General features: G+C 42.2%; 1 protein-coding gene across 6 annotated transcripts in view; it reads right to left on the reverse strand.

Moving 5' to 3' along the window:
• diaph2 (diaphanous-related formin 2) overlaps positions 1-14,653 on the reverse strand; it is a 717,979-nt gene extending 703,326 nt beyond the window's left edge. For 2 of the 6 annotated variants that reach the window (XM_031797929.1, XM_031797928.1), the window contains exons 1-2: positions 14,469-14,651; positions 13,458-13,838 (exon numbers count right to left, since the gene is read on the reverse strand). In XM_031797929.1, coding sequence (XP_031653789.1) covers positions 13,458-13,541 — 84 coding nt within the window. In that variant the 5' untranslated portion in view covers positions 13,542-13,838; positions 14,469-14,651. The other 4 variants (XM_031797927.1, XM_031797925.1, XM_031797926.1 and 1 more) reach the window with 4 other exon arrangements.
• Positions 14,654-17,499: the final 2,846 nt, after the last annotated feature.

Raw genomic sequence — 17,499 nt, forward strand, 5'->3', positions numbered from 1 at the left:
AAATAACACTATTTGTCATAGATGTACAAGATTAATGTGAGGTGAAAGGTGAGTTCCTCGCATTTTATAGTTATAAATAAGGAAAGTGAAATCTTATGTGTTTTAAACTAAATTTAGAAAGTATAAGTAAGTAATTTCAAACCTTATTCATACAGTTTTGTTGAATAGGAAATACAAAATATTTCATATTTTTATCAGTCCTTAAAAGTGACTACAATTTTACCAGAAAGGTGAGATTTTAACCTTTCTTGGCATATGCAGCAATGCTAGATATTGTTTATGGCCCTCTCATGATAAATAATTACTTTTGGATATTATGTAGATTACATTTGATTACATCTAAATGGTTTAAATGATGCTATACAGCCAAAACAGTATACAGTCGCGGCCAAAAGTTTTGAGAACGACAAATATACATTTTTGTTCGTATGATTGCAATTTGCATATACTCCAGAATATTATGAAGAGTGATCAGATGAATTGCAATTAATTGCAAAGTCCCTCTTTGCCATGCAAATGAACTGAATCCCCGCACATAAAATTTCCGCTGCATTTCAGCCCTGCCACAAAAGGACCAGCTGACATGTCTGTGATTCTCTCGTTAACACAGGTGTGAGTGTTGACGAGGACAAGGCTGGAGATCACTCTGTCATGCTGATTGAGTTCGAATAACAGACTGGAAGCTTCAAAATGAGGGTGGTGCTTGGAATCATTGTTCTTCCTCTGTCAACCATGGTTACCTGCAAGGAAACACGTGCCGTCATCATTGCTTTGCACAAAAAGGGATTCACAGGCAAGGATATTGCTGCCAGTAAGATTGCAATCAACCATTTATCGGATCATCAAGAACTTCAAGGAGAGCGGTTCAATTGTTGTTAAGGCGGCTTCAGGGCCCCAAGAAAGTCCAGCAAGCGCCAGGCCGGTCTCCTAAAGTTGATTCAGCTGCGGGATCGGGGCACCACCTGTACAGGGCTTGCTCAGGAATGGCAGCAGGCAGGTGTGAACGCATCTGTACGCACAGTGAGGTGAAGACTTTGAGGATGGCCTGGTGTCAAGAAGGGCAGCAAAGAAGACAATTCTCTCCAGGAAAAACATCAGGGACAGACTGATATTCTGCAAAATGTACAGGGATTGGACTGCTGAGAACTGGGGTAAAGTCATTTTCTCTGATGAATCCCCTTTTCAATTGTTTGGGGCATCCGGAAAAAAGCTTGTCCGGAGAAGACAAGATGAGCGCTACCATTAGTCCTGTGTCATAGTAAAGCATCCTGAGACTATTCATGTGTGGGGTTGTTTCTCAGCCAAGGGAGTGGGCTCACTCACACTTTGGCCTAAGAACACAGCCATGAATAAAGAATGGTACCAACACATCCTCCGAGAGCAACTTCTCCCAACCATCCAGGAACAATTTGGTGACAAACAATGTCTTTTCCAGCATGATTGAACACCTTGCCATAAGGCAAAAGTGATAACTAAGTGGCTCGGGGAACAAAACATTGATATTTTCAGTCCATGGCAGGAAACTCCCCAGATCTTAATCACATTGAGAACTTGTGATCAATCCTCAAGAGGCGGTTGGACAAACAAAACCCCACAAATTCTGACAAACTCCAAGCATTGATTATACAAGAATGGGCTGCCGTCAGTCAGGATGTGGCCCAGAAGTTAATTGACAGCATGCCAGAGCGGATTGCAGAGGTCTTGAAAAAGAAGGGTCAACACTGCAAATATTGACTCTTTGCATCAACTTTATGTAATTGTCAATAATAGCCTTTGACACTTATGAAATGCTTGTATTTATACTTTAGTATTCCATAGTAACATCTGACAAAAATATCTAAAGACAATGAAGCAGCAAACTTTGTGGAAATTAATATTTGTGTCATTCTCAAAACTTTTGGCCACGACTGTATATTGCTAGACTGCCCTAGCTATAGTCAGTCAGTGGTTTCACACCTAACTAACTGGAAGCAAGGGTGAGAATAGTAGACATGAAAATATATCCTTTCACTGTTTACAGCAGGTCTCAAGCTGCCCAGACCTGTCTGATGAGCCTGATAGGTTGCCGTTGGTGTGTCCTACTTACACGTGTGCAAATCTGTGTGTGAATAGCAATGGAATTAAACATCCAACCAATGCCTCAAGTGTCATCCAGAGGGTTGTGGGGTCCTATCCAGAAGCAACCCCTAGTCCAGGGGTGGGCAACTCCAGTCCTCGAGGGCTTGATTTGTGTCAACACTTTCTCCATCCCAAGCAAACACAGCTGATTAATCAAATTGCATTGTAAACTGAAGATCATGATCAGGCGATTATTGGAGTCGGGTGTGTTAGTTGGGGTAAAACTGTGACACCAATCAGGCCCTCAAGGACTGGAATTGCCCACCCCTTCCCTCGACACTTGTGGAGATCTGAGAGAACTGGACAGGTATAAGCAATACCACCAAAATTCAACCAATGCCTATCAAAGGGTACGGTGGAGCTCTCACCATGTCACCACCCATCAATCCCTCTCAAATCTCCATAAGAGTCTAGACTCTGGGCAGTTGAGGCAGGACATTATTTCTTGACAGGACATGGGCAATACGTCGGTCGGTCAGTCTCAACATTTTTTTAAAAGCAATGAAATATACTTGCTTCCTCTGTCCTTGGGAGAATCTCGTTACATCCCCTCTCCTCGTCTCCTTCTCAAAACCCATTGGATGAGAAGGTCATAGGTCCCTCCCCTCGCACATTCTTATCCAATAGGTTTTGAGGAGGCGGCAAGGTGAGAGGACATGAGGAATGAAGTAAATGCCATTGACATTCTCCCCTTGTTTCCTCCAATCCTCACCTCCTCAAAGCACATCGGGGGAGAGGAGGGAAGGTTCCTCCCCTCGGGCTACAATGCACTTTCAAGGAGAGGCAAGGAGTGGAGCAAACATGGGCAGAGGAAGCAAGAATGTGATGTCTTGTTTTCACACACACACACATTGCTTGAAGCGTTTGCTGAAAAATTTATCAAATGGCCAACCGGACTATTTACTTTATTTACTTTTTTTACACTGCTGCTACTCTGTTTTTATTATCTATACAGTCACTTTACCCCTACCTACAAGTACAAATTACCTCGACTAACCTGTATCTTCGCACATTGACTTGGTACCGGTACACCCTGTATAAAGCCTTGGTATTGTTATTTTATTATGTTACTTTTTATTACATTTACTTTTGTTTATTTAGTAAGTATATTTTGTAACAATATTTATTGAACTGCATTGTTGGTTAAGGGCTTGTAAGTTAGCATTTCACAGTAAGGTCTACACCTGTTGTATTCGGTGCATGTGTCAAATAAAATTTGATTTGAATACCCAAGCCAAGGTGGAGGCACTTCACCCTAATTTGCTGCGGGGTGCCATGCTACTGTTGTATTCTGTGCAGGTGAAAAAGCACATTTGATTTAATTATAATGAGGTCATTATTATAGTCAATGATTTTGTTGACAGAACCCATCATTTTACATTATTGTATTAAAATGCTACATCAACTATAAAAAATAAAAAAAAGTAGAAATGTTGTTGTATATCTTTTTAATTATTCTGGAAGGTTTAGCATGGCTATTAATTATAGATAAGTTGCCTAAGGCAGAAAACAGACCTGGCTACTAGGCATGACAAAGAAACACGGTGTCAATGTTATGTGACATTTTGAATGCCATGTAGATGTTTTGTTGTTGCTAGGAGTAATGGTCTCATTGTGCCGACCTAGAGTCTAATTCCTGTTGCTATACATGTGGTGCAACAAAATCATTTAAATGTATATCAAACCATTTAGAAATTTTAACCCTGAAGTCACACATGGGCCCCTTTATTTATAGAAAGACCAATATACAAATTCTGTTTTTACCAGGGTTTGAAAACTAAGTTTTTCATAATCTAGGCCCAAACATGCAGGAAGCTAAGCCTAGGTAAAACAAAGGCTCCTAATCCAACACTAAGAGTTTGTTTCACTAAGCCACCATAACATCTCACATGCATAGAACTGTATGTCTAAAGGAGGGCTTAACTATTCATGCATTACTGATATTTTAATTACTTTAATGAACCCCTAATTGTCTGCTATGATTAAAAATCATTAAAAGCAGATTGAATTCATTAAAGGAATAGGCCTAATATCCACAAATACAATCACTGTCAGGCACACAGAAAACATGATCAGGAGAGAAGGGAATGAAAGAAGTAAAGAGTTAGGATTTGAGAATGACTGACTGGAAATGAAAAAATGAAAGGGTTAGCTTATCTTTCAATGAGGATTTGTGTGAAGTTTCATAGGCTACGTCTACTTTCCCGCTTTGAGATTACTGAGAAATCTCTGCTGCCTAATTGTTGATGAAATTGGTTATGAATGTTAGAACTATTTATTGGGGAATACAGAGGCCCATGGCAACACAATCCAACAGAAAGAACTGCTGATGAGTGGGCCTAAAAGAGGATCCTGACAAATTCCGATGAAGTGAAACTAAGCAAATGTGCACGCCGACAACGCATAAAAAAATACATTCGCAGTCAAACAGTGAGCAACACTCACAGTGTGTGAGATAACGCTATCTCAAAACAACTCATGACACAAAACTTTTATATACTGAACAAAGGTCTGTCTCAACAGACACCTCTACGTAGAACCACAGAATCTGTCAAGTTCAATCAAACACAGGTTAATGTACTGTATGTGCAAATTTGAACCACAGAGGTTTAACAGTCCCTCCCTCCCTCTGCATGTCTGTCTGTGTGTGTCTGTGTGTGTGTTATAAAGAACACAACTGCACCGCCAAGCCAACGCCTAAAGAAAGCGATAATGAGTCAACCCTGTTTCCTGGTGAGGGCGGCAGACAGTTGAGATTTATCCACTCTCAGGGTACAACCCTAGAAAACTGTGTCTAGATGTCTATGGGCTGTTTTTAAAATCAGGCTGCAGTCTGCCACCATTCACAGCATGGTTGAGCCAGCACCATACACACTGAACTCTGCGTGACCTTTGAGATGCTGATCTACACTAATCATTTTTCTATAGCTAATAGAGAGTAATGTAAAATATACTATTATGTAAAATACAGTACCAGTCAAAAGTTTGGTCACATCTACTCATTCAAGGGTTTCTTTATTTTCACTATTTTCCACAGAATAATATTGAAGACATCAAAACTATGAAATAACACATACGAAATCAACCAAAAAAGTATTAAACAAATCAAAATATATTTAAGATTCTTCAAAGTAGCCACCCTTTGCCTTGATGACAGCTTTGCACTCTTGGCATTCTCTCAACCAGCTTCATGTGGTAGCCAAATGGAATGCATTTCAATTAACAGGTTTGCTAAAAGTTCATTTGTAGAATTTCTTTCCTTCTTATTGCGTTTGAGCCAATCACTTGTGTTGTGACAAGGTAGGGTTGGTATACAGAAGATAGCCCTATTTGGCAAAGAGAAATGACAGTTCATTACTGGAAGACATGGTCAGTCAATCCGCAAAATGTCAAGAACTTTGAACATTTCTTCAAGTGCAGTCACAAAAACCATCAAGCGCTATGATAAAACTGGCTCTCATAAGGACCACCACAGGAAAGCAAGACCCAGAGCTACCTCTGCTGCCGAGGATATGTTCATTAGAGTTACCAGTTTCAGAAATCAGTTTCAGTTTCAGAGGGCAATTAACTGCACCTCAGATTGCAGCCCAAATGCTTTACAGAGTTCAAGTAACAGACACATCGCAACATCAACTTGGGACAAGCAATGGACATTAGACCGGTGGAAATCTATCCTTTGGTCTGCTGACTCCAAATTTGAGATTTTTGTTTCCAACCACCGTGTCTTTGTGAGACGCAGAGTAGGTGAACGGATGATCTCTGCATGTGTGGTTCCCACCGTTAAGCATGGAGGTGGTGGTGTGATGGTGCTTTGCTGGTGACACTGTCAGGGATTTATTTGGAATTCAAGGCTCATTTAACCAGCATGGCTACCATAGCATTCTGTAGCGATACGCCATCCCATCTGATATGTGCTTTGTGGGACTTTCATTTAATTTTTAACAGGACAATGACCCAAAACACACCTCCAGGCTGTGTAAGGGCTATTTGACCAAGAAGGAGTGTTGGAGTGCTGCATCAGATGACCTGGCCTCCACAATCACCCGACCTCAACCCAATTGAGATGGTTTTGGATGAGTTGGAGCACAGAGTGAAAGAAAAGCAGCCAACAAGTGCTCAGCATATGTGGAGCATAAGCATTCCAGATGGAGCTGGTTGAGAGAATGTCAAGATTGTGCAAAGCTGTCAAAGGCAAAGGGTGGCTACTTTGAAGAATCTCAAACATAAGATATTTTTTGATTTGTTTAACACTTTTTTTGGTTACGACATGATTCCATATGTGATATTTCATAGTTGATGTCTTTACTATTATTCTCCAATGTAGAAAATAGTAAAAATGAAGAAAACCCTTGATTGAGTAGGTGTATCTAAACTGTTGACTGGTAACGTATACTGTGTCTGTAAAATGTATTTTGAAAGTATAAGCTGGAATTCGAAGCCTAAGTGTTGTTGTCCATTAGTTTACTCCAATTAGAAGAGGGGTGGTAGGGTTAGAGGAAAATAATATAGGTATATTTGAGGACTGGAAATTACGCAAAAAATAACATTGGTAGAAGCCACAATTTATCTGATCTACCCCCTAAAAATGTATAACAAATATGCAACATCAAACTTTAATTATAATTTTTTCTAAAAGGCTGAAGATGATTTATCTTCCATTTATTAGAGCTTTAGTACTCCCAACAGAATTCCAGAACACAAACCATGGGTGTGTTCATCAATTGAATCTGGAGTGTCAGAGCGCACTCTGGGCATTCGTAAATTCAGAGCTTTGTCAGATTGTAAATTCAGAGCGTTTCGCTCTCAGTGTTCAGAGTGCACACTGGACACTCTGGCCGAGAAGTAGGGTTGATCTGAGTCTTCTGACCTCACAACGGCAGTCAAGCACCCAAGCTAACAGGCTAACACTGGCTAGCTTGCTAGCTACTTCCAGACACAAATGAGAGAGAACCTCAGACTCTGACCATTTCACTCGCCCTAGCAGAGCTCGTTTGGCTGTTTTCATGTTACCCAGAGTGTTGGTGCTTTGAGAAGCGTTTCAGATGATTTCTCGCCACATTCGCTGAGTGGCTATCAACAATCCTGTAAAATCGATGTTTGTCAATCACAAAACACTAGGTCTCTAAGGACCCTTTGCACCAATAAATATAAATCAGTACATTTGTTTCCTGTTGAGAACTGGAGAGAACTCTGCAAATGAGCATGTTGTCATCGCACCTTGAATTTGTTTCATTCACATGATGCTGGGCCCGTATCACATATTCAACTGATCCATAAACACCTAGACGGTGAATCCATTAACGTGAATCCATGGAGTCCAGAAACCCTCCACAATGACGGTCTATTATTCAACCCACATTCCAGTCTATTTGTCATAAATACCATAGAATCTACCTAGGGTATTTATGCTAAGACGACAAGTGTTGAATTTATGTAATATTTAAAATTTTAAGTGTGCAAGACTAATCATTAGTAGAATCTATGACATATGGGCTAGCTTACAGTATGTATTTGTCAAATCAACCAGACTCAACAGATGTGGAGGAGAATAAGTTTCAACTCCCCAGTATTGTACAATCATACCTAGATGGCTTCACACATGAAGTCAAATAGCAGTCTCAAAACATGTCAGTATGTCATGTCAACATTGTTATAATGTCGACATGCTTTGAGAGCAGTTCTATTTATTCAAAGAGCTGTATGACTACTACACACGGAAAAGTAGATAAGATACTCTGCCTCTCAGGTAATTCAATCGGTGTTAACCAAATTGACTTGCATTAAACAAGTTGAAATACTGCATAGCATTTCAGTGAGACAGTATAACCCACATAATCCTCAAGTTATGAATGGATCTTGGGGTAAATATGTTAGCAAACTTCGCTCTCTCTTAGAGGTCACAATTTACTCTGGAATGCAGAAGAGGTTGAGGGGGCTCTGACAAACCAGATCTCCTGAATTCCTCTAAAATTACTTCATTCCTTCTGTCAATTTTGTTAGAAGTCAAAGCTGTTTGCGGTTATGATTTGATAACAGCAAACATGGGACAACCAAAAATGACTCAGTAGATGTCATTCGTGTGACAGACAGCCTGCTAAAAGTGCCCTTAACCTTAAAATAACCTGAGGGGTTATCCTGATGTCCTTGGCTGTTTGTGTCCACATCACAAATCAGAGCTCAGATAGTGTTGTGATGGTATCCTACCCGGTGACTCATTAAACAAACACAGCTTTCAAAAGTTTCTCTCCTCACAAGTCTCTTTCACCAGGTCAGACATCCTTTCACGGAAGTCTAAAGGATACCCACGCTAAGGTGAATCCTAGTGCCCTGTCACCAATTCTCAGCGGGCTGTGTCAGTGAGGTGACAACCTCCACCTCTAATCCAGCTTTAAAAACAGACTTATATCTGTAAACTCTGGCCTGGATACACATTCACAGTGATCACAGACAATCTCTGGAAGAAATCAAGGGTGGCAAAGTCTGGGAAAGTGATGTCAAATATTTGAGGACATTTAAGGCCTGCATGTATCGAGGCATGCATGTGCAAAAGGGAGGGGGAAAACAAAAAGTAAGATCAAGGCTCCACCCAGGGATGAATGATTACTTCCTCCCTCCACTCTCAGGCCGCCTGGTTTTGGCGAGAGCCAGAGCACAGGCCTGCCTCTTCACCTCTGCTGCACTGTTGAGGCTGGGCAACAACAGTGACCATGCCTGGCACTGAGACCTCTTAAGGAGTATGTAGTTCGCAGTGAGATCACTGACAGAGAGTGCTTAGATGACATCAGCACTCATCCAAGCAGCAGTGAGGCAGCACTAAAGCCCTGGCTGGGCTGGGCCGTGGAGCCAACGGAGGGGAGGCAGTAGCTGGGCGACTGGAGGATGTTTAAGAGTTAGTGTTGTAAAACTATTTTTCCACAACATTTAAATACCACACCCTCTTCGGAGACTCTGGGGGTTCTAGTCCTACTATGTCATTATAGATGGGGCAGCAGGTAGCCTAGTGCTTAGAGCAGTCGGCCAGTAACCCGAAAAGTTGCTGGATTGAATCCCCGAGCTGACAAGGTAAAAATATGTTGTTCTGCCCCTGTTCCCCGGTAGGCCGTCATTGTAAATAAGAATTATTTCTTAATTTACTTGCCGAGATAAATAAAAGGTTAAATAAAAATAGATCACAAAACACTGGGGTTTTCTGGGGGTTCTATTCCTACAATGTCATTACAGTCCAAAAAACACTGGGGTTTTCTGCTGGCTAGAAATCACAGCCATTCTCTTTAAGTTAGTTAACCCTGCTGGAGCAGCACATACCAGCAATTACAAGATTTGGCCCACCAGCATTGCACCCCACACCAGCCCCTCCCGACTGTGAGGTAGTCTGCAACCCAGAGGAATGGTTGCTTAATTTTGTTTGTACTTCTGGTTACGGTCATTCACTGTACATAGGACTCTGCATGTACTTCTCACCACGGTCACTCCCTGTACACAGGACTCCGTGGTGAGAAGTACATGCAGTCATTCCCAGTACACAGGCCTCTGCATGTACTTCTCACCACAGTCATTCCCTGTACACAGGCCTCTGCATGTACTTCTCACCACAGTCATTCCCTGTACACAGGCCTCTGCATGTACTTCTCACCACAGTCATTCCCTGTACACAGGCCTCTGCATGTACTTCTCACCACAGTCATTCCCTGTACACAGGCCTCTGCATGTACTTCTCACCACAGTCATTCCCTGTACACAGGCCTCTGCATGTACTTCTCACCACAGTCATTCCCTGTACACAGGCCTCTGCATGTACTTCTCACCACAGTCATTCCCTGTACACAGGCCTCTGCATGTACTTCTCACCAGTCATTCCCTGTACACAGGCCTCTGCATGTACTTCTCACCACAGTCATTCCCTGTACACAGGCCTCTGCATGTACTTCTCACCACAGTCATTCCCTGTACACAGGCCTCTGCATGTACTTCTCACCACAGTCATTCCCTGTACACAGGCCTCTGCATGTACTTCTCACCACAGTCATTCCCTGTACACAGGCCTCTGCATGTACTTCTCACCACAGTCATTCCCTGTACATGTCAGCTCTTCTGCTCGAGAGTCTCAGCCTTAGACAACCAGAGGTTTGCATTCCAGAGGCCCAATTTTTATTTAACCTTTATTTAACTAGGCAAGTCAGTTAGAACAAATTCAAAATGTACAATGCCAGGCCTACTCCGGCCAAACCCTGACGATGCTGGGCCAATTGTGTGCCGCCCTATGGAACTCTCAATCACAGCCGGATGTGATACAGCCTGGATTCGAACCAGGTACTATAGTGACGCCTCTTGCACCGAGATGCAGTGCCTTAGACCGCTGTGCCACTCCAGCAGCTCACCAATGGACAGATTCTCACAGCCCCAGCAGCCCTGTTGCATCAAGACAGAAGAGACCTACCTGCCCATTGCAGCCAGGACATAGTTGAGTAATTGGCTCTCTGTAGGCTCAGCACAAATTGGAGGGACATATTTGGTAAACAAAGCCATAAAGTAGGCCAGATGGCCATCCTGCTCTTTAACGTTAATCAGTTTAGCCTATCTTCTTTACCTTAGCGGTGGCTAGGGCATTCTCCTGGATGACTCAACATATCTCTTGATCCACAGAGGAACTGAAAGAACTCGCTGTCATACTACTTGTTAACATGCTGGCCCTGTAGAGGAACAGTTCCAGGTTACACTACAGTAAGTCAGTGAAAAATGATCAGCTCAACCGCAGGCCTACATCCTGTTTGAGCAGAGAACGCAACTTTTCCTTATTTGACTTATGCTCGAGGAGCTTACATACAGCCGGGCAAGAACCGTCTGCTGTGCCGCCTAAAGCTTATTGACAACTCCGGTGGCACAGAACCCTGTGGCTGCAAGTAGCGAAAGTTATAATAATATAATAATAAAATGCCATTTAGCAGATGCTTTTATCCAATGCGACATTCCAGTCACACATGCTTACATTTAACGTATGGGTGGTCCCGGGAATCGAACCCACTACCCTGGCATTACAAGCACCATACTCTACCAACTGAGACAAATACCCTGCGTGTTGCCATGTATAATTCCCACTCTCCCTCCCCTAACGTTTCTGCCGCTGTTTGTAACCTGCCTCAGTTTACAGCCCATATTTCCAACCAGTTCTAGTTTACTCCAGGGAGGGTGGGGCTGACATTATGATGACCACACTGAAGCGCAGCCCGTGAGTGTTGCAATTAAGACATGGGAAGAGTCCACTTTAAATAGATCCTGTGAGTCTCCTACATACACTGGTCACTAATCATTAATGAACATGGCTTAATTTGAAAGTAAATTTTGTTCAAGATAATCACAGGACATTCAGTCAAATTAGTTTGTGAAATATGAGCAATGAGCTCCCTACTGATTTCACATCCACGCAAGGGATGAGGCGCACTGTGCTGTAATAGCTCAAATTACACTTGATACCCAACGACACACCGTGTCAAACTGATACACCTTGTACATTAACCCTTGTGTAGGTAACGAAACAACACTGTACCAGACTATATTAACCAGTGTGTAGGTAACGAAACAACACTGTACCAGACTATATTAACCAGTGTGTAGGTAACGAAACAACGCTGTACCAGACTATATTAACCAGTGTGTAGGTAACGAAACAACACTGTACCAGACTATATTAACCAGTGTGTAGGTAACGAAACAACACTGTACCAGACTATATTAACCAGTGTGTAGGTAACGAAACAACACTGTACCAGACTATATTAACCAGTGTGTAGGTAACGAAACAACACTGTACCAGACTATATTAACCAGTGTGTAGGTAACGAAACAACACTGTACCAGACTATATTAACCAGTGTGTAGGTAACGAAACAACACTGTACCAGACTATATTAACCAGTGTGTAGGTAACGAAACAACACTGTACCAGACTATATTAACCAGTGTGTAGGTAACGAAACAACACTGTACCAGACTATATTAACCAGTGTGTAGGTAACGAAACAACACTGTACCAGACTATATTAACCAGTGTGTAGGTAACGAAACAACACTGTACCAGACTACGTTAACCAGTGTGTAGGCCAATAGGGAGACTCCACAGCTGAGCTGAAGAAGTAAATAAAAGTCGGTTAGATATAAGCTATCAGTTATTATCAACAAGTAACCTAGCTGCCTAACCTATGCACTGTTGCTTAGTTGTTGTTTATGTCATAGTGCTGATCATGCCGTTTAGGTTGGCTCAGGTCATATCTACAGTATAATGCTGACCCTCGTGCACAGCACCACTCTCCTGCAAACCCTCTGGGTCAGCAAGTTGCTCAACTTTCCACTGTATCTGTCTCTGCAACAGGAATGCCTTTCAAAGGACTCAGGTTGTACTTGTAGGAAGGCCTTTGATCAAAAGGCAAACAAATGTTGAGGGTTTCAAAAGTAACTTGAGTGAAATGCGAGCAGGCATCTAGGTCAAAATGTGAATGCTACATTAAATAGTTAATATGATTACCATTTGGGGCTGTCAGCCCATCTTTGAAGCTTGTCTTGCACCACAAGGATGCATTGTATGACAACGTGATGTAGTCAAATCTGCAGGGTTACTAGAGTGAGCAGCGGGGTTGGTTCATAGACTGCTGGGATGGTTTGACTTTAACACCAGGGCTTACCCTGGAGGTGACTGATTAACAAGCTCTAATGCACAACAGTAAAACCGTGAATAGGGTGTGCTCATGAATTCCTTTCAACAAAGGACGTGTGAGTAGTAAAGCTGATTCACTCATAAGTAGCATGTGAAACCCATGTAACAATTTCTCTCATTTGGAAAGTCTATCAGTTAGCCCTTGAATGTCAAATAACAGGACAGGACAGACAGTTCAGTGTAACTTTTCAAAAGAAGATGGCTATTATATAGCCAGCAGATATGACCCGCTTGCATACAGATGCACTAGAGTAAAGTGCCATTTTTGTCCTCATGCTAGTTAGCAGTAGCATCCATTATGGAATGGCACCTGGCATTGAACAACAAAGGAGCTGATTGGCTGATACTGCTGTGACTTCTGCTACCTTGCCCGAGGAAGAAAAGGACAGTTTTACAGAAAACTGGCAGTCTTTCAATCTTCTCGGTGTTACAGTTATGATATTGGAACAATTCGGAATATAACGCATTTCTCATCCCTGGATTGCGGTACATTTTCCAAGCCATATCTCGCACCGGCCCCATGGTATCTTAATATACACAGAAATGCTGTTCAACACTAGTGCAGCCGGAAGCAAATGGGTTGGATCTGCTGGCTAGCTACTGCAGAACAAGAAACTCAGAAAATACCAACCAGTTTTTTGTTTTTACTCTCATCCTCTTTTTCTTTCTTTTTATTGGCTTTATTAGGATCCTCTCCACCGCTTGCTTGATCCATTTTGTGATTTTGTTCCCGTAAAGACTTCAGAAGATTCTTCAAAAGTTAGTTCACAAGAGTGGTTGAGTTCTTTCAAAACAATCAGGGTTAGGTTTCCTCAAAAGCCATGCCATTCAAGTTGCCATAATGAAAATGTTGTTAGTATTCCAAATGAAGGTCCGTTTCTTCTTTATAATTGTATCCAGTTACAAAGTAAAAGCTTCTTGTTTGAAGAAAGGTGTGGTAGGGGAGTGCTGTGTCCTTCCAGATGTCTTTTCAACACATTATCAACTGTCTCAGTCCAATCTGCAGTCAAATCTGTTCCAAAAAGAACAAAGTATATATTTTGAATGTCAGTGTCAATCATTCTCAGCAGTGGTGCACAAATTGTTTATCTAAAAGTCACTGTACCGCTCAATGTTGACACGTGCTTTCAGGAATACCCTAATTATTATTCAGGTACCTTTGCATGGAATAGTGTGCGCCTTAATACTCGACAACAATGTGTCAATAAAGCTAGTCAACGGTTTGTTTTATGAAGAAACAGTGTTGCCATACACTAGCGTGGAACAAAATAAAATAAATCCATTAACGTTACTGTTTCACAAAACTAGTTGAAAAGCAAGGATGTAACAACACGATATAAATATAGCAGGGTTACTACCATGGTTATATGGATAGTTTACGCTTTCAACACTTTGTAACATGCAACATCAATGCCTCAAAAGTATAAATGAAATGTATCTGAAATAGCACAAACATTTTATTAGATAGGACACCGTGGCTGTCTAAGCGCTTACTTCAGAAATACATTACAAAACGGGGAACAAATACATTTTACTTTACCTGAACAGCTTCATTAAACTTAGTTGACTTAATTTAATAGTATACAATGTAACAATTACATAAATGTGTCAAATAAAACTCTAAATCCCATCCAAAGCTTACCATTTCAACCAAACTTGAGAGCCAGACTGACTGTATGTAGTTCTGCCCATCGAACATTCCGATTCGCCCACGAGCCTAGCTAGGAAGAAGGGATTCCATCAGCCATTGGACACATCAATGTGTCACTAGTGGGGGGGTCACTAGTTATTCCAGCCACAAAATTAGCTTTTTGGTGTTCATTTAAGGTTAGGCATAAGGTTAGCATTGTTGTTAAATTTAGGGTTAAGATTAAATTAAACATAAGATTTAAAAAAGATACGCTTTTTTTTTAAATAGGCGGGGTTTAACCATTTGTGGCTGTGGTAACTAGTAAAGACCGAGGAGGAGACTACTGTTGTAACGGAGAGGTAAGACTGACTTCACAGTGACTGGATAGGATTTAATCACGAAAGGATGCCAGCCGATGAAAATAAATATACGTGTCTGCTCATTGTGATGTGTGTAAGATTGACGGAACAAAAAAGTCTAATTAGGCTATTTCTTTAGCAAACATATATAAATGGATACAAAATAATATTAATTAAATATGAAATACTACATATTTTAGACTGAGCCAATATAAATAATAAATTATCTTCACTAATTCCAAATTACATAAAATTATTTATATTGCATCATTTATATTGCGTAATTTAGGTTCACGGGCTATAGCTGGAGTTACATGTTTGATTGCATATTCACATCATGAGACATATTTCATACTTCAAAGTCTGATTCCAGCTAGACTTTAATTTGACCCTTGATGGGAAATTTGAAGGCATCGCCATCATGCATGGTATGTCTTACAGGAACACAGCTACTGGAGCAGAAAACTGTCCCCCACAATGGCCACAGACTGCAGGTGCCATTTCCCCCACATCTATTGATGTGCCATTCTGAATCATGCAGTCATTGATTTACAACAGAGTACACATGATGGAGGCTAATTGAGGCAATGCATTGAGGCCATTACTTTGAGTGTGTTAAAATGTCTTGGAAATGCATGTCCATTTAAATAGGGGCACGAATCAAAACTTTGCTGCTTAATGTGAAAAAATATATAAAATGAAAAGAAGATACTTCCTTTGAGAGATAAGACAACAAACAGATATGCTGTAAGTACGTAATTGGTCAAAATATAACACAGGCGAATATAGACTGTCAAGATGGCACAAAATGTGTTCACAAATTGTGTGGTGCTTCTTTCTGGAAGCACTGTTGGTGTGCAAGATACACAGTTTTCAGCATAGGACCTCTGCTGTTTCTAGAATAAGTGCCCTGATGTTCACTAGTAAATCGTTTGGCGTGCAGAGGGCACCATCTGGATATTCTTGGTGTGATAAGCTTGCTCTGTTTGTACAACTGGGTCATGTTCAGTGGATAGAAAAGGTTTTCAAATAGGAACCACCTTATTCTATCCAATAAGAAGACTGAAGTCTTGTTACAGTGTGACTTACTGAAAACAACCCAGGACTGAAAATCAAATCAAATTCTATTTGTCACAAACACATGGTTAGCAGATGTTAATGCGAGTGTAGCGAAATGCTTGTGCTTCTAGTTCTGACAATGCAGTAATAACCAACGAGTAACCTAACCTAACAATTCCACAACTACTACCTTATACACACAAGTGTAAAGGGATAAAGAATATGTACATAAAGATATATGAATGAGTGATGGTACAGAACGGCATAGGCAAGATGCAGTAGATTGTATCGAGTACAGTATATACATATGAGATGAGTAATGTAGGCCTCCCGGGTGGCACAGTGGGCTAGGGCGCAGTGGGCTAGGACACTGCATCGCAGCGCGAGCTGTGCCATCAGAGATTCTGGGTTCGCACCCATGCTCTGTCGCAGCCGGCCGCGACCGGGAGGTCCGTGGAGCAATTTGCCTAGCGTCGTCCGGGTTGGGGCGAGTCCATTGCGCACCAGTGACTCCTGTGGCGGGCCGGGCGCAGTGCGCGCTAACCAAGGTAGCCAGGTGCACAGTGTTTCCTCTGACACATTGGTGCATTGGCTTCCGGGTTGGAGATGCGCTGAGTTAAGAAGCCGAGCCCGTATGGGAGTTGTAGCGATGAGACAAGATAGTAATTACTAACAATTGGATACCACAAAATTGGGGAGAAAAGGGGGTAACATTTAAATAAATAAAAATTTAGATGAGGAATGTAGGGTATGTAAACATAAACGTGGCATAGTTTAAAGTGGCTAGTGGCTAGCTCCCTCTGCTATTTCCTGAAGTGTGAGGTTATTTTCCTGACACCACACTCCGAGGGCCCTTACCTCCTCCCTGTAGGCCGTCTCGTCGTTGTTGGTAATCAAGCCTACCACTGTAGTGTCGTCTGCAAACTTGATGATTGAGTTGGAGGCGTGCATGGCCACGCAGTCGTGGGTGAACAGGGAGTACAGGAGAGGGCTCAGAACGCACCCTTGTGGGGCCCCAGTTTTCAGGATCAGCAGGGGGCAGCCTGTCAGGAAGTGCAGTACCCAGTTGCACAGGGCGGGGTCGAGACCCAGGGTCTCGAGCTTGATGACGAGTTTGGAGGGTACTATGGTGTTAGATGCTGAGCTGTAGTCGAAGAACAGCATTCTCACATAGGTATTCCTCTTGTCCAGCTGGGTTAGGGCAGTGTGCAGTGTGGTTACAATTATGTCGTCTGTGGACCTTTTGGGGCGGTAAGCAAATTGGAGTGGGTCTAAGGTGTCAGGTAGGGTGGAGGTGATATGGTCCTTGACTAGTCTCTCAAAGCACTTCATGATGACGGAAGTGAGTGCTACGGGGCGGTAGTCGTTTAGCTCAGTTACCTTAGCTTTCTTGGGAACAGGAACAATGGTGGCCCTCTTGAAGCATGTGGGAACAGCAGAGGATTGATTGAATATGTCCTTAAACACACCAGCCAGCTGGTCTGCGCATGCTCTGAGGACGTGGCTGGGGATGCCGTCTGGGCCTGCAGCCTTGTGAGGGTTAACACGTTTAAATGTTTTACTCAAGTCGGCTGCAGTGAAGGAGAGTCCGCAGGTTTTGGTAGCAGGCCGTGTCAGTGGCACTG

Source organism: Oncorhynchus kisutch, linkage group LG19 (genome assembly GCF_002021735.2).
Source record: "Oncorhynchus kisutch isolate 150728-3 linkage group LG19, Okis_V2, whole genome shotgun sequence".
NCBI classification, from domain to species: Eukaryota; Metazoa; Chordata; class Actinopteri; order Salmoniformes; family Salmonidae; genus Oncorhynchus; species Oncorhynchus kisutch.